This window comes from Megalobrama amblycephala, linkage group LG2 (assembly GCF_018812025.1).
Source record: "Megalobrama amblycephala isolate DHTTF-2021 linkage group LG2, ASM1881202v1, whole genome shotgun sequence".
NCBI classification, from domain to species: Eukaryota; Metazoa; Chordata; class Actinopteri; order Cypriniformes; family Xenocyprididae; genus Megalobrama; species Megalobrama amblycephala.
Window position 1 is genome coordinate 46,832,407 of NC_063045.1, and position 26,500 is coordinate 46,858,906.

Here is a 26,500-nt window from a genome sequence, read left to right on the forward strand (position 1 = left end):
TTTAGTTTTAATTTTAGTTTTATAAATATTTTGAATTAGCTTTTATTTTTATATTTTAGTTTTTATGTTAAAAAAATAGTTTAAGCTTTAATAATTTCACTGTTTTTTTTTTTTAGTCATTTTATTAGTTTTTTTATTTTTCATTTTATTTATTTCATCTTTTTCAATTAACCAAACTGTTTTTAATAGTTTTAGTTAAATGATAATAACCCTGGTAATTATTCTAGGAGACCATAACCAACTCAAAGCCTAATTAAAACATAAAATAAAATAAAATAAATAATGGAAAATCACAATAAATGATATATATATATATATATATATATATATATATATATATATATATATATATATATATATATATATATATATATATATATATATATATATATATATATATATATATATATATATATATATATATATATATATATATATATATATATGCAAATAAAGGCTTATAAAATATAAAAAAAATAAAATAATTATTAAAAGAAACCCAGAGGCCTATAAAAAATAACAAAATAAATACAAAAGCTGCAGAGAGCTCTACAAAATTAAAATGCCAATGGACAAGAACAATGTGATTGCATGTGTTTGTATATGAGTCACTTCGTAGGATCTGTGTGTAGGTGTGAATGCCTTGACAGACATCCACCATCCATACGGCCACAGTTTAACCTTGGACTGTCAGAGAACAGCACTAAGCCTGCGGAAGACGCCAAGTCAGAGACAGAACGAAGGGTGAAGAACAAAGAGATTGACAGATACAGTGAAATAACAAAACACTGCATAACAATGCCTGAGACTTTCCATGTTCTACCATTCCATGTTTAAGTAAAAAAGTCTGTAAGAAGATGTGGATCTGAAGACAAGTTCTGGACGCATTCATTATTTAAACTAGATAACAGTCAACCTGCTCTCATTCATATTCATGAGTGCAGATAGGCACATCTCAGGCCAGGTGAGAAGTGTCACACATCTACCAGTCTCATATGGAATGGAATATTCTTGAACACTTTACAGATACAGGCTCACAACAAGTCACACGTAGATCCGTCACCAGGCTATACAAGTAGTTAGGTTGGAAATTATGTAGAATATATACATATACATACATACTAGGGGTGGAATCGCAGGGTACCTCACGATACGATAAGATCACGATACATGGCTTACGATAACGATAGTATCGCGATTCAGTGATTCTGTGATCATCGATATATATTGCTAGACAATCCTATAATGATACATCACGATATCTGTCTAACTATGAAAACAAAATGCCAGTGAAAAGGTTAAGTGTAGGTTTTCTCTCATTATCTGCAATACGGATAAATCCGATCTTCGGTTCCCAAGCTATATGCAGATTTAATGGAGTTCACATCACCGAAAGCAACAAATATGAGGTGCGTTTTATTGACCATCAGCTAATTTCAAAATCAAAGAGGGCAACAGGAGAGAACGGCAACAGCACTGGTAAGGTCTCATTACTTTTAATGAAGGTAATTGTGTGTTACGCATCTGCGACTTACTTTCACTTTCACATGCGGCAGTTTGTGCGGCAGTTTGCTGAAGAGGTACTCAGCTGTTCATCTGCGGTGATGCGTGATGCAATAGCACTGTCATATCTGACTCTCACAAGTTTCAGTTTTAGTATTTTTTGGGAGAAGTAAAATTTACATACGTGGTTTCAACAACCAGATGCATTTAGACTGATGCATAGACAGTTTTGACTGGAATAAGTCCCAGACCACCTTCTGAAGTGGTTTGAGCGATCAGATTTAAATCCGTCTCAAATGCGTTTCGGAGGGCATTTAGACCTGGTCTTTTTACGATCGGATATCTATCCGATCAGAGAAAATGCATGAAGTGACCAGGTGCAAACAGACCCACCCAAACGCTTGCACAGATATACACGGGAGCGTTTGAAAGCAGCGGATCCCTAATATATGCTTTCAAAGGCACCCGTGTATATCTAAGCACTCGGTGAAGAATGTCAAAGATGTCATTTGTCACATCAGTGGTATAAAAGTGTGTCAAGACTTTGAACTTAAACGTGGCTGGGGCATCTATTTTACTCACACTGCTGTAGGCTATGCCATCCTGTTAAAAACCTCTTTTTCTTAGGCTGTTCACGTTTCCCTCATTCATGTGTTGAGCGCTGCCTTGAAGTATAGCGACACTTTGAGCAGAGAAATCTATTTATAGCGCTTTATTTTATTAATTAAAATATCAATATTTGGTACAGCGATACGATTCTCGAATCGCACAGAGAAGGACGACGATTATTGCCATATCGATATTTTGTCCCACCCCTAATACATACAGTATGTGTATATAATAGACAGTAGTGGTCAAAAGTTTGGAATAATTAAGATTTTATAATGTTTTTAAACAAAGTCTCTTGTACTCACCAAGGCTGCATTTATTTGATTAAAAATACAGAAAACAATTTTCAAATAAAATATATTCCTGTAATGGCAAAGATGAATTTTCATTAGCATTACTCCAGTCTTCAGTCACATGATCCTTCAGAAATTATTCTAATATGCTGATTTGCTGCTCAATAAACATTTATTATTATTATTATTATTATTATTATTATTATCAATGTTAAAAACAGTAATCGATTTTAATCGATTGACAGCCCAATTTTTTAAATATAATATAATATAATATAATATAATATAATATAATATAATATAATATAATATAATATAATATAATATAATGGCCCCCCAAAAAACACGTATAACCCTAAAATAATCAATCTGCCTTCTAAGATTTGAATACCTTACTTTGATGTTGTTTGTAGATTGCAACACAGTTCGAATAATTTTCATCTAAAGCCTTGCCACTGTATCATAATTCACAAGGGATGTTTCCCTTCAATTCAATTTCAAGGACTTGGCAACCTTGTCCAATTCACACAGGTACATTATTACCTTTTATTGGGTTGTGCAAATGAATGCTGAGGTTGAGGGCTCCCGGGAAGGTCTGATAATGGAAAGTGTAAAATATCTTATGCTTTGGGTTGAAAGTCAACATGAAACTTAAAACCAAGAAGTCACTGAACTATTTCTCCAGGTTAACCTTTCTTTTATTCCATCCAGCCTCTCTATGCTGTGCTGGAAATAATAGTGTTTGCTCAGAGAAAAAAGGCAATTCATGCCTTTTCACTGAGTGGATTGCTACACAACCCTTTTTTCTTCTCTAAGTGCCTGACTACACGTATAAAAGTCTCCGAGACAAGGATAAAGCAAAATAGAAATGGTCTATATGCACCACACCACCTGCGCTGTCATAGCAGGGTTACTGTCCATCCAGATCCATAAGAGGTCAGACAGGGCCAAAAAAAAAAAAAGTATTTTGTACGTAGGGACCCTGCTACGAGGTTTTGTCCCTAATGGCAAGAGCACACAGAGTTAGTCTCGGCCCTGGAAACAAACCCCAACCACTCAACCTCCCACCACACTGAGTTCTCCTCAGGGACTAAGGAACCGTCAGGGGCTCTCTTGCGTGTGTGTGTCAGGAAACTGGAGGCATCAGCAAGGCTCATCATGGCCTAGGGGAAAAGGAAGATGCTGAATCCACACTAACAAGTTGATCGTTGTCCACATGTTAGAAGCAAGCGTTAGCGCCTAGATATACACCATGACAGAATGAGGCTCTGCCTGCTGGGGGAGATGGAGGAGAGAGTGTGATTGTGCTAGCTAGTAAGGGTCGGTGGGGGTCATTACTGACTGCCTTAGGGCACTTGGATGCTTCTCTGCTTATGCTCAGCACAAACAATAGCTGCAAGTCACCATTTCCACTATAATTACACAAACAAACTGTTGAGTTGTCTATAAAGAATAATGTTTGGCGATATAATGCTAATTGCTATGTGGCATATAAAATATTTTTAGGTATGCTGTGATACAGAATATTTTTACAGATAGTAATATCAATATACAGATACAATTATCAACATTTTACATTTATGTTTTATTAGCTGTAAAAAAGAATGACAGTCTAGATAGTATATAGACATGCTTTAGTATCATTTAGATTATTTATTATTATTTTTTTAATCAATATATTTTCCATTTTCAAATTAATTTTATTTAATGTTTTAGTAATTTTGTTGTGTTTTTGTCAATTTAATTAGTTATGATTTTATTTCATTTATGTCTATATATGTCTCTATATGTCTCTCTCTCTCTCTCTCTCTCTCTCTCTCTCTCTCTATATATATATATATATATATATATATTAAATGTTTATTTAAGTTTTAGTTTTAGTTATTTTACATGTTAATATTTTAAATAAGTTTACATTTAATTTTATTTCAGTTAATGTTTATTTTATTTCAAGTACTTTATTAAAATAGTTTTAGGGCAAGAGAAAAAATAGTGCTAAAAAAAGACATTTAATATGACATTTAAATGAATCATGCAACATGATTTATTATGGTTTGCTCAATTTATTGGTATTTGCACCATTACGTAGACCATGTGTTCACCAAAAAGTTTTTAGCTAGCTAAAAACGCTAGGCTCTCTGCTGAAAACACCTAGGCTGTGCAGCGCAGCGTTTTTTCAGTTGAGATGCTTTGATTGCTCTGATACGAAATATCTGCAGAAGTGTTATTAATATCTCAGTTCACATATAGTTAGTTTCAGCTGGTCGGTGTTGTATTTGTCCCGCCCCTCCTCCACTGTGATTGGACGGCTGGTTAAAAAGTGACCGTGATGAGCACTGCGTTTTACCCAATGTTGAACATTGTTCAACTCTCGGGCAAAAAACACTTTGGTGGACACGCAGCCTTATTTATCACCCAATAAAAACATTTCTTAAAACCAGACGCTATTCTGCGCAGCTCTTTGTGGATTGCGTTGGTCATTATAGAAATGATCCGGCTATGTCTGCGTTCTTTAATTTGCACGTCGTCATTAGATCACACGCAGAACTTTCCACTCCCATTGGCACTTTTTTGGAATTGCGCTCTCAAGCTAATTTGTCCTGTTTAGTAAATCTGGCCCTTAGTTAACTATAATAACCCTGGTATATAGTTCTGTCTACATTTGTAAAAATCATTATCAACAACAACAACAATAATAATAATAATACAAATAAATAAATACAACACACACATAATATACTGCAATGTATATAGTAATCATACATCATATATATAAAAAAATGTCGTACTGTATGTGCGTATTTTTTTAATAAATTTTATAAAAAATAAATAAATATAACAATATATACATTTGCAGCAATAAATTCCATTAGTAAATCACTAGCTGACAGTCCCTGTTCTCAAACACAAAGAGGTTCTGTTTAATTGGTGTCAATCAACCAGCAGCGCTCCGCCAGCACAATGAGTGGGCTGCAGATTTTCTCCCACAATGCACCGCTGCGGCAGACAGGAATGAGAGGGACGGCCAGGGGTGAGGGGGTGGTGTGTGACTGCATAGCCTGCTGACCTGCCCATCCATCAAGCAGCATGCATCACCCTGCTCTCTCTCCCTCTAAATCCTTCTGCTGTCTTGGCAAGTCTGAGGGGCTGTAAGGTCGTCACATAATTTTGGCGGTAGGCCCCTATAATGAGCACAGCCTGCCCACCCGCCCCCAGAATCCCGGCGATTAGCCTTCCACAGACGCGTGATCTGTCTCCCACAGCTCTGGCATTTACAACACTGACCTTGCCTGGAAATAACAAGGATCAAAATAGCCAGCAACCATAAGAAAGAAATTAAAGAAATAAACACGTCATTAGAAATAAAAGAAAGAGGGGGGTGCCGCGACGGGACTGTAGCCGAGCAGCTTTAAAGGAGACGTGTCAGCGCTGCAGCAGCGCTCCGGTCTCGGTAAGGGACGCCGGGTCTCCCGAGCATCAATCACCCTGCCAGACCGGAGCCCCCCGGTCGGCTCGGGGGAAACGCCGCTGACCCGACTGGGGAGCAAAGAGAGGGAGGGATAGAAGGAGCGAAGGAAGAAAAGCCAGTAAAAATTTAATGCACTCCGCAGAGCGGTCATGTCATACTTGGTTATGGAAAATAATCCCAGATGCTTGCAGTGGCTGAAATGGAGCTGTTACGTGCATGCCTCCTAACTCTGTCTGACAGCCGTGATGTACGACTACCATTACCGGAAAATATCACTTCAACTAACCCATGATCCGGCTCCACTCAGGGTCACATTATCCACGAGGAACAAATTACACCACTCCCCCCGTCGCTTCCTCACTCCCCTCGCCCCCAACCCCAAAGTAAATACAAATTTCCTACACGGCCCGGTACAAATGCGGGGCGATACGTTAGCTATGACAACGCTCTGCGGAGTGACGGAGATGATGAAGTACATGACAAATCACGGGCTGACAGGCCACTCTACAGCAATCAGCCTCTTTCCCGGCCTCACGAGCGCCCACTCAAGCCTGTAAACACCCCTCTGCTCGCTCCCCTCTCCGTCCTCCCTCCTTTTTTCAGATGCAGGGAGGGCAAAACACATAATCTTTTACCGCTGACAACTTGCTCGCGAAGCTTTATTACCCGCCCCGTTTCACTGTGCGGAAGTGTGGCGAGGAGATAAAAAAAAAAAAAAAACGTTTTATGTTCCAGTGCTCCGGCTGAGTGATGGAGAAACTAATGTGCCTCTCCTCCTCCTCCTCCTCCAACCGCCTCAGGGCAAACATCGTCAGAAGACGAACAGAGAAGAGGCGGATGAAGTGGAAAAAGACAGAGAAAAGGAAGCCAGGATACATACTATGCATATGGGCAGTGCTGGGTAGATTACTTACACATTGTAGTCCATTACCGAATACAAATTACATCAGGAAATCAACTATTACATTACACATTTTAGGTAATATAATCGGACTACTTTTTAATTACTTTTAACTTAACCCATTTAGCCAATCGCATTGATTTGAATAGGATAATCTTTAATCTCTTCAAAATAAAACATAAGAAAAATACACATTTTCAACACTTTAGTGAAGGTCTCAAATGAGAGACGAGCGAGTGAAATTACAGCACTTCTCTGATGCAGAGACGCTAATAAATCTGCGACTGCTTTCAAATGGTGTCCTTTGCCCTTGGCCACACACAGATGGGGGGAAAATATGCAAGAAGGAATAAAGGGCCCATGAAAAGAGCGAGGGGTGTTAAAAGAGTTCAGCGATAAAGGTCCTCTTATTTTCCCTTTTAAGGCCTCATCAAGTGCATTAAAACGCAAGAGGATGTTCATTTGGAGCCAAAGGTGGGATGCTTTAAAGGTACTTAAGATTAATCTGTCCATGCTTGTGCGATTTGTCATCTCCAGCTACCTCTTAAAAGGTAATGGGCTGATAATTGATTAGTACATGTAAAACCACATGTTTTCAGCACGCTTTGTGCTCGCTATGGTTTCAGGAGTGTATTTAATGTTTTTCTTTGGCACTAAACAGAGAGCTTTAGGATATTAATGCTTATGCTGTGATTATGATGTGGTTTAAAAGCATTATTTGTAGTTAAAGAATACAATTAAGTAAAATAAGTAAAATAAATGTTCATAATGAGATGATACATCACATATGATGAGGACATACATGGATTATATGTCTAACGATACAATGTATCCATGCACCACGTAAAAAAAACGATACCCGTAGGCTATATTTTTATATTTAAGAGGCACCTTTGTTTTCACACTCTCCACATTTTCACACAACGTCAATCTATGCATTTGCTCCAAGGTGTGCATTCTGGTTTAAACTACCTTTCAGAGCTAGTGAAAGACACTCGGGGCAGCTGATGGAGCTGTCACTGTCTGATCGGGTGATGAATCTGCAAGAAAGTTCATCATTTCCTCACGTTTAAAGCAAAGACACAATAGATCAGCACGCACACATCTCAGCGCACTGAATTTGGTCTTCTTTAACTTATTTTTGTGCTTCATTAGATAAAGGTCTATGGTTTTGAATAAAAGGACTTCATTTTGAGTTTACTGTTGTTTCTAAATCATGGTATTTTCTACCGGGTGTCTTTAGATCACAACACTGAAGAAGAGAGCACTATGAATTGTTCCTCACGCTTACTGTAACTTAAATTTGAACACTTATAAAAAATAAACTGTTGCATAGGAGCGCTGCACGCTGTGGCTTCGCGTTGCTTCAAGAGCATCATTCTGAACACGGGATGTGCATATTATAATACTTTTGCTCAATGAAAGAATATTGATAGCCTTGTCTTGTTCTGTCCTATCTATCATATGTAAAGCTGCACTATACATTGATATACAATGAAACGTCTTTTAATTTTACAGTATTAATATATAAATATATTTACTTGTTTTTCAGTATATTTTTAACATTGCACATTTTAGCACAGAATCCTAAAATACTTTCTTGACTGTATGTATATTTTGGTTGAATTTGTGAGTTAATAAAAATGTAATTGGTTGTGTAAAATAAGCACATAATATCATAATATTGATATATCAATCGATATACCCCTGAATCGAATCGTATCGCAATTGTATTGCAGAATTTTTTGAGGTATCTGCAAATATTGTATCGCTGGCTATAAAAATCGATATTGTATCGTATCGTGATAAACAGTCTGATTTACACCCCTAATGAGAACCATAGGACTAAATAATAATGATTATTGTCACTGAAAAACTTACATTCATTGATCTTGTACATCCATTATATGCCTTGCAAGCTTAAACTTTGGACTGTTGTTTTGTATTGTGTGTCATAATTTTCCAGTACAAGTGTGTTAATGAATTTATAGCTGTACTATATGTATAATAACATATATATTAAAAATGGAGTATTCCTTTATGATTGTTCCTGACTGGGATAGTAGAAAAAAGCCTTAATGTTGAGTTCTGAAGTGTAAAAATATAGTTTTACTTGTGGTGTTTCTGTCTTTAAATGTACAGATCAGTAAAGTGAGACATGAATATAAGAGTAAACAATAATGTGAAGAATGTCAGGCTCAAACCTGCGACCTCCGATAGCTTATATGTCAAGAGCACATGTGTAAGCCACTGCACCATGGCCCAGACATAAAGAGGGATTCTGAGGGTAGAGAGGCACTAAGCCTGAGCACATGTGCTGATTTGTTGCTGGCTAAAGTCAGCACAGATTCACTTGAGCCTCAACGGTCTTTAAACACTCTCAGATGGCGCAGACCTGTTAGTGTTAACTGCGCCATGAAAAGGGGACGTTATTGGATCCGGGCAGCAGCGGAACATCAAACAGCCCGTCAGGCGGTGGAATCTCTTTCTCTCTCTCTGCCAGCCACAGAAGACATAATAATCCCCCCTTGAGCGGCTAGTAATGAGAAGACAGGGTCCTACCTGCTCTCTCTAATAACAGACACTTCTTCTGCACACAAATCAGGGCAGGGGGCGGGGGCCTGGGGTTTGGTGGGTGAGCAGGTTGTGGGGAGAGGTGAGAACAAGGTCCCTGGCACACCGAGAGAAAAGAGAGAGAGAACGAAAGTAACAGGGGCAACCAGGGACCAAAACGGAGCCAAAAGCCTGGAAGGTGGAGGCCAGCCACAGTTGCCAGGGCCAGCCAAATGCATTCAGAGCATTCTGGACCCTGTTAGGTCTGCATGCTGCCAATTCATCCAGCAGCAGGAGAGGGAGAGAGTGAGAGGAGAGCGAGCCAGAGAGGGCGGACAGCAGGACTAGGGCCGGGTTCCAGTTGGAATAGGCCAGGCCCGCATGATGAACAGTGTACAGACTGTACCATTTAATAAATCTCTCGTTCTGCTCCAGCTAACACAAACGTGATGTCTAAAGGCCATTAAACACTCTCACACTTTATGCAACACGTCCACACATACATACGGCTTCCCATTAACATTAAAAATACACTTTTAAAAGGAAACATAATTATTTTATAATTAAATTTAATACAACACCATTACATCAATTACACTAATTATTCAAACCTGCATGTAATGCATCATTATTACTAAGTAAACTACTTAAGTGAAAGAAATAAATCATTGCTGACAATTTTCACAGCAAGCTTTTAACTAAAATCTAGTAAAAATATTTTATAAATAACTTAAAATAATAATATAAAATATTAAAATACAAGTAAATGACACCTCTTAAAATAGTATTAATATTAAAAAACAGTTAGTTAAGCCTAAAGCTAGTTAAAATATTCTAATGAATATTGTTAAAATTATAAATTACATGTTTGCTATTAATACTATATATATATATATATATATATATATATATATATATATATATATATATATATATATATCAACTTAGATAATTAATGTGGTTCAGATAACATAATATTTTCATAATATATGAAAATATGAAAACTGAATAGCTGAATAGTTTCTTTTCATTAAACCAATCGTCTTCATTGTATTAACTCAAATTCTTTTCATTTCAATCAACTTAAAATTTTTAAAGTAACCAGGTAACTTTTTAAGTTAAACCAACAATTCTTTTTTACAGTGTATATATGAATTCATTTGCTAAAACAGATAACTCCGTTTTTATTAATCCTCACAAAACATGTTTTTTATTGTGCATTCCAAGTAATATTAATCAAACTGCAGTTGGGTTGTTTTGATTAAGTAATAATAACTCCAAAAAATACAGAAAACTTACAAAATTAAAGTTAAAGTATGTTATATATATATATATATATATATATATATATATATATATATATATATATATATATATATTAAAAGTTTCTTAGCAAAAGCAGATAACTCCAACAGTCGTTTTTTTTTTTTTGTGGCAAAAGCAGATAATTCCACATTTCAGTTAAACAAAACCAAGTAATTGCTTTGTAATTGCATTTAAAACACACTCAAACACAAGTGTGCACACAAACGCACACGCACGCACACACTGTTTTATACTGTATAAACTGTACTTCTATCCCCCTACACTATCCCTACTCCTAAACCTACCCATCACAGAAAACATTCTGCATTTTTACATTTTTAATAAAACATTGTTTACTATGTTTTTAAAGCTATTTTAAATATGAGGACTCATGAAATGGCCTCATATTTCATGTTTATGTCGTAATACTCATGTCATTATACAAATTGGTGTCCTCATAAATCATAAAAACATGTGCGCGCACACACACACACACACACACACACACACACACACACACACACACACACACACAAACGCAAAAGGACAACCAAGGGTTCAGCATGTAAGACATGTATGGTGTACATGGACTTACATTCGAAATTATTACATTCGAGTCGAAATTATAAATCCTCGATCACTTTTAGTCCACTTTGACGGAACTTCCCTCAGCTAGCGCGTCTTTTTGAAGTGACAAGAAATCTTGTCACCTGACCTGAATACTGTGCGCTGATTCGCTAAAACTGACTTATCGGTTTCTGTACACAAACAACAAGGGCGCTTGTCGGTTTCTGCTGTAAAACGTGAACTCACGATTCCTTGACAGTGGACAATACCAGCTTTTCTGACAAAATGGATATATATATATATATATATATATATATATATATATATATATATATATATATATATATATAATTGGTGATGGTGATGCCACAGGAAATACAATTATGTCTTCACTTCCTGTGGGGCATTTTTATAACCAAGTTAAGGAGAACGGACATGCATGTCATTTAAGGGGAAAAGAGAGAATGTTCCTATCATTCTTGCACTCAAAAAGTGATTTCTCCAGAGTGTCTTTTTTCATTTCCTGATTTGGGCCAAAGGAGAATAAAAAGAGACAGTTTGTCTGTAGATGAATAGAACTGACCCATTAATGTGACAAGTCGTCCTCCCTTACAGCTGCTGGAATATACTGTACTATAACTGCTATTGCAGGAGAAAGAGCTACTGAATTAATTCCCAGAGAGTAAAGCATGTGAAAATATCACTGATCTGTCGCTTATTGCTAATGCAGCTCAACATGCTCACGGTTTTGTAAACATGTTTTAAGAGCTATTGACAGAAAGAGATTCCTCTGAAGTGTTTGCGAATGTATGTGCGTTTGAAAGAGAGCGCTCTTGTTTCTTTGTTTACCTAATAAACCCTTCCATTGTTTTGACACATAATTAATCAAAGGCAGAGAGAATGACATGACATTGTGAAAATCATTAGAGGAATAATGAGAAGCAGGAACGCAACGAGCAAAACAGCGATTAATGTCTTACACCGCACATCTCTGCCATGCCACAACAAAAGGGCTTTGACTGACATGGCTAATTCGACTCGTCGTCATCAAACCACCACTGCTTTAAAACAACAAATGAGGAACATTCAAAAAAGAGTGAACAAAACAACATTTTCATGTAATCATTCTGATGTTCAGTAGACAGTAAATAAGTGGTGCGATGTGTCTTGTAAAGCTTTTTGTAGCTTGCCTAGTTTGCATCAAAGTTAGCCTAGAGCCTAGTGTTCAATTAAATTCATGCATTTAAATAATAGCTTCATTTTGTTACAATTACACTATAAATGTGACCAATATATCAATTTTCATTATCATCATACTGTGTCTTGTGGATTATATCAAATAAATCTGCAGGAATTTTTTTTACACGTTAATATGTGTAAAATGTAACTTGTGAAGCTCGTAATGGTTCTTTTCAAATTTCGCACACCATTTAGTCATTCATAATTAATGCAGAGTTAATTAAGGCCTTCTCACAGTCATTAACAAGATGGTAATTCTAATTAAATAGAAACACACTTTTAAGTAGAGTCTAATATTGGATTCTCATTGATTCAAGTTTGATTAAAAACGAATAAAGATGATTTTAGAAGTGCTATATGATGTAACACGGTATTAATAATACCAATACTGCAGCCAAAACTACAGCTGCTACTAACTAGCATTTGCATTTTCTGAAGTTCTTGCAATTTGTGAAAATCACAATATTAATTAAAATGACATCATTGAGTTTTTTTTATTTACATTTTTAAATCCAAATATTATATCAGTGGGAGATTTAAATGAATGAATGAATGAATAAATAGACAAAAAAATAAATAATTACAAAAATGTCATTATTAATAATGTAAACTTACTCTTAAAGGGGACATATCATGAAAATCATTGTGTTGAAAAACCTTTCTCTGCAAGCATGTGAAAGAACGAGCTTCTCTGATTTCGTTCCCCTAGTGACATGGGAAGGGGATCTTATTATAATATTACCGGCCCGTAATCTGCACGTTTCCGCCCACTGCAACGCCATTGTGTTTTCGCAAGTGGCAACGGTGTACCAGTTCTAATGCCATGGCAAACATGCAACAAAGGGAGTGAGGCCATGTTGGGCTGCTTCAGAGAAGAGGAAGAGTTGTTGTAGTAGAGTGTTGTTGCCATGCCGTCATTTTACGCCGGACTGCTTCACAAATTAGGGTCAATTCAATACTGGATTTGCACAAAAGATAAACATGACGGCACATGATAGTCGACGAGCTGAATCAACTCAACAGCATCTACACAAATTTATCCACTAACCGTTCAGAAACGTCCAGATTCATTCTAAAAGTTCCTGAGTCTCTCCATCAGTGTACGACTCCGGTTTGAACAATGTAAGGCTGAACACGTTACTGACAATTGTCATTTTGGCTGCGTGAGATTCCTTGGCTTTGTTGTTGTTAAACAACCGAAGCGCAAGCTGTTAAAGCTCCACCCTTATTTGGAGAGCAGGTCGGGAGCAACAGCTCATTTGCATTTAAAGGGACACACATAAAAAAGCACACCCAAATAGGGGCAAATTTGACAAGGTGTAATAAATGATCTGTGGGGTATTTTGAGCTGAAATTTTTTAGACATATTCTGGGGACACCAGAGACTTATATTACATAATGTGAAAAGGGGCATAACCAAACTTATTTGCCATTGGATGGACAAAATGGAAGTCCCGCCATTAGACGATAGCATAACAGTGTTTAGAAATCAACCTACTGTACAAAACTAAAGGACATTCACACTGAGAGACCAAAGCGACCAGACATAATTCATTTTCAATAAAGATTTGGTGAATACTGGCTTAGAAATGTAACAGCAACCAGAGGCAATGCAACAAACGATTTACGCAAATCAGTAGCGATACAACGCAACAACTACCAATGGGAGAGCAGACAGTGATCTGCCACCTGAAACACAGGAACGACTGCTAGAAACGAGAAACGAGTTTTAACAGGGCATTGTAGTTGTCTTTGCATATTATGTTGGGATAAGAAACAGTATTATAACAAAAACATTTCAACATTAAGAATTCCTAAATTTAATTAAAAAAAAAAAACAAAAAAAACACCCATAAATATAAAATACAGAGATTTCAATACAGTACTGGTGTTGTAAGCTTTGTATTAATAGAAATAATCAGGTATGGTCTTACCTTGTCTTCTTGGTCACTCTCGCTGTCACACTGTAAGACAAAAAAAGGCAGCATTAGAACAGTGCAGAATCTAGACGTGACAGAGCTGAAACTTTTTTTCTTTCTTTTAAATATAAAACCATTATGAAGTGGAAATCTGATTTTGGCAGTCTCGCACTGCACAGCTCATCAGCAGAGTAATAAAAGTCTAAGCAGGAAAAGGCTGTTCTTATCTCACTCAGTGGCCAAGCCTCATTACATCTGCCTATTACCACCAGCAGGGCTTTTTCTCCCAGACACCAACTAGAGTACGAGTCCAACTATCTTCATGTCTCATAGGCCACAGACACACTGCAGCTAAATACAGCTGTCACAACACTGCTGAGTGCTTAAGCTTGTTCTGTACACAGCCTTTGATTGTTTACCAAATTCACCTTCCTGAAATTCTGATTACTTGGTCAAAACTAGCTAATATTAAAAGGATTTAATTGTTGGCATTGATGTTTAGGGTTGGGTACTGTACACTTCCTATTTCAATTAGATTCGGAATCATTTGGGTATATTTCTAACATTTTCTGCTTATGCTGTAAATTATTCAAGGGCATTGTTTCAGATTGATTGAACTTTTTTTTAACTATTTATTAAAAGAACTGGCTCACAGTTTTTGTTTGTGAATCAGACTACACTGATCCCACTGAGCTGCTGAATTCGGAGCCCTATACTTGCATACTGCCTTAGAAAGTTGTGGTAAAATAGTAAGAGTAGTAGTAGTAGTACGCTAGTATGCTGTTCTGAACTCAGCATATGATTCTGATTCACTAAAAAGTACCAGTTCATATGAGTTGTTAATTTTTGGAAATGGGCTACACTGATCATGTTGTATGTTTTTGATTCACTAAAAAGAACTGGTTCATAAGAGTCATTAATTTTCGGAATCAGACGTCACTAGTTGCGCTGTATGCTTTTGATTCTCTAAAAAAAAAAACAGTTCATCATAAGAGTCATTCGTTTTCCAAATCAGGCTACACTGGTCACACTATGTTTTTGATTCACTAAAAAGAACCACAGTCGTCACTCCAAAAACTTTGCAGTGCATACATGGCCATAAAAAACGACTACAGTACTGATCATACTTCAAACATAAAATAAAAATTTTCCAGTGTGTATTTAAGAATTTAATATTTTAAACATTACTCTGAAAGAAAAGAGAGAAAAAAATGAAACAACAAAAACAAATGCAAGACAAAACAACAGAGGGCAGTGGGGTTTCTATGCAAAATAAAGCAAAGAAAGTTAATAAACAGAATGTTATTAAAATGCTGAATTTAAGCCTTTCTGTCCTATTTCAATTTCAAGGTCCACTTAATTCTTTATCTGCTAATTAGCTAACAGCACACAGATGACTTGGCTGGGAGAGATGCGTTCAGGGTTTGAGCCTGGACTCCCTAACGAAGGCCTGCTAGGGGCGTGGCTTAAGGTCTTCAGGGCCAATTACACCCAGCAGAGCATAAACCTTGTGGCAGCCCTGAATGATTGACAGTTCTGGGAGTCGTATTCCTGCAAGGACTGAGAGCAAGGGATAGAAAGTGAGAGGAAGGGACAGAGTGAGAGAGGGGAGGATATTTTCTGGCACAAGTCTCTCCTGTCTGACCTGATACAGGGCCTGCTGAGCAGCATCCAATTTACAGCCCCAGTCCAAAGGGATTCGAGACATACGGGGCTCATGTATTATACATAACCAATAAACACACACACACAGATGTTAATAACCTATTGCTATTGCTCCTGTGTGTGCCAGTATGATAATACAGTAAAAATGCTACGAAACACAATCAGTATAATATTTTTGATGCTTTTGAAATATAAGCCACACTTCCTGCCCTTCTGTGTACTTGGCCACAATGGTCGATTTAACATATGAAGCCTTTTTAAAGGCCTGGGGCTCCCCTTCATTTGGCACAGGCAAAGTTCCTGAAGAGTTAAAATAATGAGCAAAATGTATTTTTTCCAGTGTGTTGTGATCCATAAAAAACACCGCCGGCATCTCCGTCGGCGTGTCAGTGCTCCCCGTGCCCAGCCTACCGCTTTGATTGCCGAGATATGAGAGGAACGAAATGACTCGCCCTTGCTTGTGAAGCAAATGGAACGCGCTAATAGAACTCATCGCATTACCCAATGCAAAAGTGCCATAGCTCATTACGTCAGGATAAAAGGATATCATTGTAGACGGTGAGCAGAATTGACTTTCTGCGCTGCGACTTGATGATTTAATCAACTGCTCTCTTTCGCTTCTCATCCGCGTGCCTGTCGCTAACACAGGTGCCGTTAAACGACACTCTCTCACAAGCCAGCGAGTGGAGAAAGGGAAGAAATTGCTGTCATTATTCTTTCTCCCTCTCTTGCTCCTTCTTTCCAAGAATAGAGGTATGCAAATTTCCGTACTGGTGCTGAGAGAAGAGATTGAGAAAAGGGGGATGGGGGTGGGCCCAGATGGAAATAGTGGGAAAGTAAAAGTAACGGAGAAAGTAAGATGAGATCTGACAGGAAAGGGCAGGCAGCTCGTTTGTCCTTTACAGCGAGAAGCTGAACATTTCGCAAATAAAAAATAAATAAACAAAACAAATAAGGTAAGATCTGTTGCATGTCGTGATTTAAAGTATATTGCTTAGTACGTAGTTGTGGTGCTCATGTGGGAGATGCAGGTTTAAGTCCAGTGTCATTTTCTTATTCCTTGCGATTTCATCTAATAAAAGTGGAAAAATATACCGTTGAATGGAGACATTATAATATAAAATTAATCTTGTATTATAATAGTAATAGCAAGCAAGCAACTTTATTATGTAGCACATTTTCAACAGCAGACGTTGCCCCAAAGTGCTTTACAACAATGACATTAAAACCAACATTTAATATTAGACAAAGCATACAGTAGCAGACACAACTTATTCCAAAGCTAAAGAAAATAAAATACGTTTTTAAATAAGTCTTAAAAGTGGCAATTGATGGATTTAAAATTACAGCGAGGGACCTTCAAAAGTCATTGATCTGAAGACCTGAGAACTCTAGAAGGAGAGTAGGAATAGGAATATAGTGGCAATATATTATAATATAATGTAATAGCATATTCATTTTATATTAGAATTGCTTCAGTCAACAATATACAGTTTATACTGTAAAAAAGCTCATTTTTTGTTTCATTTGACCACAGAACCTGTCCTGTTTGAAGTTCCAGCAGTGTCAGTTACTTTTCAAACTTACTATAGTCAGATGAAACAAACAAAATGAGCTTTTTGGCAGCAAACACTCACAACCTTCTTTGGTCATATTTACCAAGGGTATGAATAATTTGAGCACAACTGTGTATTATATTAATATAACGAAGCTATATTTATTATTGACTGAAGCAGCAAACATCCATTTGAACATATTGAAGTTAAGAAAACAACTGTAAAGGATGCTGACAAGAGTAAATATGAAGAGATTGGCATAATGATGGTCAGTCCAACAAATTTAATTCCTCTAAAATACTTGGTATTACAGTCATATTGGATGGATTAACTTGGGAATCCATCTCAGCATTTTCTTGCTTTTTTTTCTGGTGTGGTGTTAATTTCAAAGCCAAACACTTCGCCAATTGATCTTGGCTGCAGATCAATATAGCATGTTAAGCTTATTAAAACAGCCAATGGCCTCAGTGGAACAGCAGAGCCATCTGCTTTAGTTAGACACACACTCCTCAGATACAGCGAAGGAGGAAGAGCTGATTAGGCCTCCGAATTAGACCAATAGTGTAACAGATCCTGTCTACCCCTGCTGTGTTCATGCAGTCTATACTGCAGCATGGGAGCTAAACATCCTGAAAAGTTTTGACATATTTTAGAATAATAGTGAAGCAGGAAAAGTATGAAATCATGGTTCATTATGCACTTGTACTTGTCCTAACATTCACTCATTATTTCCCTTCCCAGATATCAATTGGAAGGAAGTGGCATTTTGAAAGTGCCTTTAATGTTTTGTGGTTTGCTCCTTGGCTATATAACAAGGGACAAGCTCTTTGATATGTCACCAACTTCTTGTTACAACAAGAAATGTCAACGCTGCACTCTTTAAACAATTTCATGGTTTCTTGAAAGTCTGGACTGGAATCAAAGGTCCTGATTGGCTGGTTTTCCACTAAAGCTTTTGTTAACACAAGCACATCCACACACAATGACGAATATCCACAACGACAAAAACAGAGCATTAACATGAAAACATCTTCAAGCTAAATACGTTTCATTTAATTCCTATTTGAAGTCGAATCCCAAAGGCCTCATAAGTGCTTTACAATAAAGGAGCGAAAGCAATCGTATTCTGAGCTCATTTAACCACGTTTTTGCCATTGTCCGAAGCTCAACCAGACTTCTTGAAACGAAAACCTCAGCGCCCACATCAAACTGCACGACACACTCTGGTGAAGGGCCAACACAATGAAAAATGTGTGGTTTAAATTCAGCACTACTACGAGCCAAACACAGCAAACACTCCGAAAATATGCTTCAAAACTATGTTTAAAAACAGCACATAAAGAGTTCTGTTCTTATTTAGCAGTCATTGATGTAAAACCGCAGTCAAATGTCAAGTTAGGACGCAAAGTGTTCGACGTTCCATTTCATGGTCTATTTGCCATTGTGTTGTAATTGGCACTGTCAACGAACGCTGAAATTAATTGAGACTGATCTGAGCTTGATTACAGAGGCAGCGGGGGTCCGGAAGGTTGACGATAGGTTGGTGCGCTCTCTCTCCCTCCATCCCTCCTCCTCTTTCCTCAGCTATTTTCACTCTGCCTGTCGCTCTCTCCCTCTGCCTGCGGGCTGTGGTGGGTGGCGGTGGGGGACAGCTTGAAGAATGGCAACCATTGCCAGGGTCAGCTCTGACAGTGCCAATTTGATGCGCTGCCACGGAGAGCTATGTGCCCCACCTCCCTCCTCCCCCTCATTCTCTCTCTCCCTGTCCTCCTACCTCCCACAGAAAAAGCTGCGCGTCCTGATGGTTTTCTGATGCAAACCATGGCGCGGCAAAATGGTTTTCCCCTCCTGCTGCCTGCTTCTCCATCTGCCACTGGGGCCGCGCCGCCGCCGGCCGCCTGCCTGTCACAGCGTGCGGTGAAATTAGCCAGGGAGGAGGCGCTCGCTAGCGCTAATTACGTTTTAATCATTGGAAATGTGTTGGCAAATCAAGGCCTGGAGCTCCCACTCTCTGCTCTGCAGTAGGAGAGTGTGCGTGTGTGTGTGTGTGTGTGTGTGTGATGAGATGGATAGAAGAGGAAGGATGAAGAGAGAGAGGAAGCAAAAACAGGCGCAGCCAGCACTGAGCTAAGAGTCAGACACTCTGAGGAGAAAATGGCGGCATGCCTTGTACTGTCTGCTGAGAGTGAGGCTTTGAGTATTGGGCCACAGAGAGACAAGAAATTTTACTGGAAGCTTTGTGCTGTGAGACTGAAACCATCGCTTCTCCAAGTCTACAGTACAGAATGAGTTATGCCACACTGAGCCGGCTACTGACGATCCATGAGTACCAAGGTGACATTGTAACAGGTAGTGATGAGTCAAGCGTAGCTCTCAAGATATTGGGCAGATTCTTTAAAAATTGAATATTAATCTTATTCATATATTTTAATGTATTCATGATATTATCACATTTCTGAGGTTAAACCAATAAGAAGGAAAGGATCTTCTTCTCCAGTACTACTTTTATGACAAACTTGCATTTAATATGAGTTCACATACTCATTTGAATGTGAAATTATAAGCTTACGGCAAATAGGCAGGATTGTTGGGCCACAGGAGTTTGGACACTATATTTCATCATGTGACATGATCGATTTAACTTACTGTTTCTTAAAGAACTTGTCTATCAATAAATACAGGGTCTCATCAAGCTTATACAATTTATTTCCTTGAAATAAATGAAACTGCAAATATGTTGAAAAAAATATAAACACTATTTATTATTTTATTTTATTTATTTATATATTATTTTTTGCAGAGTGATATCCAAAAAGAATGGGCTAAAAAATAATTTTTGAATTTTTAAAATATATTTCTTGAACTTGTATGAGTGCATTGTGTATCAATAAATACAGGGTCACATCAAGCTTTTATAAAATGTATTCCCTTAGTTAAGGCTTTTTTGGGCCACACTTTATGAAAGTTTAGGAAACCCTGATTACACTGACTGCAAGCAGACATCAAAGATAAATCAAACGTCAAAAAAACAAAACAAAAGACAGACGACAACCATTAAAACATTAATCTAGCTAACACAACATTAGAGATGCCAATGCTGCACTACACTATTTATGTATTCAATGCTTATGTAATTTTAAGCTCAAATGTCCAACTAAAGCTAAACCTAATAGGGCATAAACGGCAGACTTGGGTGGGTGACATAAATGACATGACTGCTAATCATCTACCCCATGACCCTGTCTCTGTGTTCTCCACAAACCTTTAACATTAAACTCCAGTGAAATCTAACCTCACTTACCAGAAAAAACACAGCAGCACTGCTGTCAGCCGCAGAAGCGAGGAGAAGGAAATGTATCTCGACACCTTTGACTAGGTTAGGCCATTAAAAGCGGCAGGATCCAGACCTGATGACATTCAGGGACTAATTCACACAGCATCTGTGTGACGTCCAGCTGTCATCCTAAAGTACGGCAGGATGAAGGAGCGGGGGAACAAATGAGGAGGGCCTAGATACAGGGAAAACATCTCCTTCACCAGTGGATTGTGGCCTGTCCTACGGCAGTTCTCTCTCATGGCTGTCAGGAAGCAGTCATCTGCTGCCTGGCCTAATAACCTCCAGCCTGATCGTACCGTCCCACCCTCTCCCTCAAGCACCTTGCCAACATCTGCAGGCAATTTTCTCCTCGATACAACACTTTCTCCAGACCATGAGCAGTGAATATGAACTAAAGGACTGAAGAGAGCACAAATACTGAAGCTTTGTTCAAAACCTAGTGAGCTGCCAACATAAATCAACACTTCATTAATATGTGCGCTCCTAACAAAAAGCAGCATCTCATGCAAACATCAAAATGTATTAAAATCAACTGCGAGTTGTTATCTCTGTGATGCAGAACTGCTGCCTATGTAGTGTGCTCCAATTTGGTAACTTATGAGGTTCCATGACAGTTTGGATGCTGTCTTAGAAAACTGCAGTATTGCTATTGCAGTAGTTTTAAAATACCACCTGTGTGGAGGACATCCAATGACTCAGTGATGGGGAAAACTGGTGTATAAGAAAAAGAGTAGATAAGAAGCTGAATCTCAAATATTGAGAGCCATTCTTAGACGTATATCAGCCACACGCACGCTCTGTGTGATGTCGTGCCAGAAAAGGGTTAGCGGGTACAAGATGTGTGCGTGTTCTGCCTGTATGCATGTATGTAAATGTGTCTACGTATCTGCAGGGTATGTCTACCTTTAAAATAACTTGTCAGCTAAGCTGCTCGGGCTGACAGATGTGAGATGGCGCCCCGAGGTGGAGCTTGGCACAGACAGATGGTGCCACAGGCCAACGCGCTTAGCTGATCAACCAAGGGTGGCATTGTCACCCAGCCTGCCAGCCACAAGTGAGTGTAAACGCAATGTGTGTGTTTGTGAAAGGAAAAAAAGTAATTTATTCCTGTGATAGAAAAGCTGAATTGTCAGCATCATTACTCCAGTCTTCAGTGTCACATGATCCTTCAGAAATCATTCTAATATGCTGATTTGGTTCTCAAGAAACATTTCTTCTTATCAACTGCTCAATATTTTTGTGGAAACCATCATGCATTTTTTTTTCAGAATTGCAATAGAAAGCTAAAAAGAACAGCATTTAATTAAAGTCTCTACTGTCACTTTGAATCAATTTATTGTATCCTAGCTGAATACAAGTTTTAATTTCTTTCCCAATAAATAAATAAATGAATAAAAATCTTACCTACCCCAAACTTTTGTACAGAAGTGTGTGTTTATATATATACACTGTCATTCAAAAGTTTGGGATCTGTAAGATTTTTTTAATGTTTTTAATGTCCCTTTGTGAAATGTTATTACAATTTAAAGTAACTGTTGTCTACTTGAACATATTTTAAAAAGTAATTTACATCTGTGTCGGTAAAGCTGAATTTTCAGCATCATTACTCCAGTTTTGTCACATGATTCTTCAGAAAACATTCCAATATGCTGATTTGCTGCTGAAGAAACATTTCTGATTATTATCAATGTTGAAAACAGATGTGTACATTTTTTTTCAGGATTCTTTGGTGAATACAAAGTTCAAAAAGAACAGCATTTATTTAAAATAGAATCTTTTGTACCATTATAAATGTATTTACTGTCACTTTTGATCAATTTAATGCATCCTTGCTGAATAAAAGTATTAATTTCTTTAATTCCTTTCAAAAAAAAAAAAAAAATATTAATGCTGAAAACGAATCCTGAATGTACACAACTGTTTTCAACATTGATAATAATAATAAAGTTTCTTGAGCAGCAAATCAGCATATTAGAATGATTTCTGAAGAATCATGTGACACTGAAGGTTGGAATAATGATGCTGAAAATTCAGCTTTGCCAACAGGAATAAATTAAAAAATTAAATTTTATAATATATTCACATAGAAAACAGTTATTTTAAATTGTAATAATATTTTACAATATTACTGTTTTTTCAATCAAATAAATGCAGCCTTGGTGAGCTTTGGTAAGAGACTTCTTTTAAAAACATTAAATATCGTACCGATCCCAAACTTTTGAACGGCAGGCAGTGTATATACTGTATCTTTACACTTTTGTCTGAGTGTCTGTTTTAATGTTTTTCATGACTAATTCATCCAACATTTTCTGGAATTTATTTGTCCACTGTAAAGAAAGATATAACTAATGTTTAGTCAGCTAAGCAATCAACACCCAGGTAGACAACAGCACAATAATGAAGAAACTGTGCTTCTGTCCCTCACTGCTGTTTATGTCAAATTAAATATGGCGTCCTTTATGAATAAGGTCTATTTCAAGATTCAAGACACTCTTCTTCACTCCTAATAAACAAACAAACAAGCAAGCAGAGTCAGTGTGTAGTTCACTCCCACAGGCATTCAGTGCTGAAGAAGGTTAGGCAGCAAACAGTTGCTAGCTTAATCAAAGATTAATAGAAAGATTTTCAGACAATTAAATACATCAGATTGCATTGTTTGTACCATTATGGCTCCTCCCTGGGGAACAGTCCACTTTGTTTGCATTTTAATTACTGCATGCACAGCTGACATTTGCTCTGATGCCAGCTGCCATCTTTGTTATGCTTCTTCTCGTACCCTCTGGAAAATAGAGCAGCGAGGCGGAAAAAGTGTGGATGAACGTATGCAATTATAATATAACTGAATATCCCGACAGCACAAAGACATATATATATATATATATATATGGCAACCGGACAATGCAGAAGCACAGAGGTCAAACACTAACTATTTATCTTATTATTAAGTCACATTGACAGACCAGTTTGATTCGTGCCCATACATAAATCTATAGCTTTCCTTCATTTACTCTTCATCATGCTCTCTAATTTTCTATCAAACTGTAGTATCTCTCTTTTTCTCCATTTCTCCACTTTCTCTCTTTCTCCAGCAGGAACGGATGTGTGGCTCTAATCACTTTGCTCCCCACACCTGACGGCACACTATTAACTCTAGGTCTCTCTGGTGACCCTGCGGGTCGTTGCCCATCACATCAAGTTTTTATTAGGGAATTTTCCTCATCATTAGCTCTGGCCCAGACGCCCACCATTAATATTCATTCTGCAGCACACTTCCATCATCCTTGGTCTTACTACAATCCATCTGAAATGCTGCTGCACACTCACCACCTATCATTAACAGAGCTCCATTCCACCATTCATAGTTGTTTGGGAAGACACACACACATATACCATGACTGATTACATACATACATACATTATATCTATCTACAGTATCTATTAGGGGTGTGATCTTGTGCAACGAGATCTCGCGAGATTAACATCTGACAAGATTTCTCATCAAGGTCAAAAGCTCTCGTGATATTGCCATGACGGAGTGTGAAAGTGAAATTAGGACAGAATACGCTACATTTAAATTATGCCTCCACTGTCATTTTGCTTTTTATAGAAATAAAAACAATTTAATTCAATTGGATAATGGTCGCTTCAATTCCATCCAGCTCATCAAACACAAGCTCATCGTATGTAATGCAGCAGGAATCAGAGTTCAGTGATCACGTGACGAGAGTAAGTGACGAGATGACTGACAAGACCATAGCGGAGGATTCATTGCACAACAGAGCCTAAGACAAATGTGTTATCTTGTAAAATGCATGCTCAGAACCGCCGCTCCCTATTCACAGAGTACGTGCGATCGCGAAAGTGAAAGTAAAAGTAAAGCACGAGCACGCATTCAAACGCAATTTCAATACCCAACATTTTGATAGTGACTCCCAGATTCATGCAAATATCTCCCAATATGAAAGCTATCTTTGGCAGGGCTGTGTAGTTGTAACCCTCGCTCTGTATCATGCTTGAAGAAAAATTTGGTCTCTATTTGATGACTTTGACTATGGTTGCACTTATTGTTTGCACTTAATAAAACTATCTATCTATCTATCTGTATGTATATTCTCTGACAAGCAATTTATTTTACGCTTTGCACATTTTAATATTATGTATATGCACATTTGTATATTTACTTACAAATTCCAGAGTGTCAAGTGATTTACATATTTTAGGAATCACTTTAGCCAAATCATTTACAAGTACCGGATTAGAATCTGAATCGAAGTTGCTTATTTATAAAAGGTGCTTACTTGCAATTCAGGATGCTGCTGAAAAAACAACAGTGCAGTAACTGTTGAACAAAAGCATTAACTACAGGCAAGACCAATGAGCCCCTCAGCTGGAAGAGACACACCCACCCACGCACACGGACAGAGGTGATAAGACAGTCTCATGCAGCGCCAGTGTGAACTCTCACTTTGATAAGACTCCTGTTCCAGGGGATGCTTGTCGAAACACACAGACATACACAGACAGTGGTGGTGAACAGAGGCCTCTGCTAGCCACAGGCACCTCCAGCAATTAACTGACAATTCCCTGACAAGCTGACATAAACCCCATGAAGCCTGGATTATTGTGGCTGTACTGTATGTGTGTGCACTATAAAAGGACTCCCCAATGCAATATTTGAAATAAAAAATGATTAAAAATTACAAAATATCACACTTTTTTTTTTTTTTTTTAGTAATATAACATATTAATTATTCTGTGGAAAGGGCATAATATTAGATTTATGTCAAGCTTTTAAATTTGAAAATAAATCTCAATTTAAATATGTACAAACAAAACAATTTGCGCTGCCAATAAACACAGCACAGATGTGCTGGATGGAGCAAAACTCTAATATTTGTATTTTCCAAGTGCCGAACAGCTTTAGTTCTAGTGCCATTATCATTAGTTATGGATTAATTTTCCCAGACATGCTTGATCCAATTGTTCTCATACAATCAACATAAACAGTTCTCAACACGCAAACAAGCCTAGATGAATAAACACCAACAGAAATGTCTCGCTCACAACTTGGCGGCCCTGCCGAGCTGCCAAAGATCTGCTTTGTAAACAACAAAAATATTTAATTTGAGAGAGTGATGCTGAGCAAAATGAAATTAAAAGGAACTCATGCTAACTGTTAAATTACTCGCAGCGTGCTAAATTACATTTGCTTTTCCATCGGAGAGATCAAACGGGAAAACTCCAGCACTCCAGCGCTAATTATTTACAGTCTTCACCTCCCTCCCATCCCAGGAGGCTTAATAAACACACTATTTCTCTCTCTCACATGTTTTTGCGCACACTTGTTTATTTCCGTTTTTTTTTTTTTTTTATAATTATATTCCCCCTTCTCTTTTCCCGCAACCCCATAAACTCTGGTGGCAAGAGCCGAGATTGAGATTTGGATTGTAATCCTAGTGTACGCTGGGGCTTCTTAAAAAAGCAGACCATCTAAAGCAGAATGGGCCCTGTGGGAGTGTTGCCGTGGCAGCGTCACCATGGGAGCAAAGGGTGAGTGACACGAATGGCTGTCACTGGGATTAAT

The 26,500-nt window shown here is 37.7% G+C and overlaps 1 protein-coding gene across 9 annotated transcripts in view; it reads right to left on the reverse strand.

The window, feature by feature from the left end:
- The window catches only part of auts2a (activator of transcription and developmental regulator AUTS2 a), a 394,051-nt gene that overhangs the window by 120,084 nt on the left and 247,467 nt on the right, over window positions 1-26,500 (reverse strand). For all 9 annotated transcript variants that reach the window (XM_048179601.1, XM_048179615.1, XM_048179629.1 and 6 more), the window contains one exon: window positions 14,374-14,403. In XM_048179601.1, coding sequence (XP_048035558.1) covers window positions 14,374-14,403 — 30 coding nt within the window. The remainder of the gene's footprint in view (window positions 1-14,373; window positions 14,404-26,500) is intronic.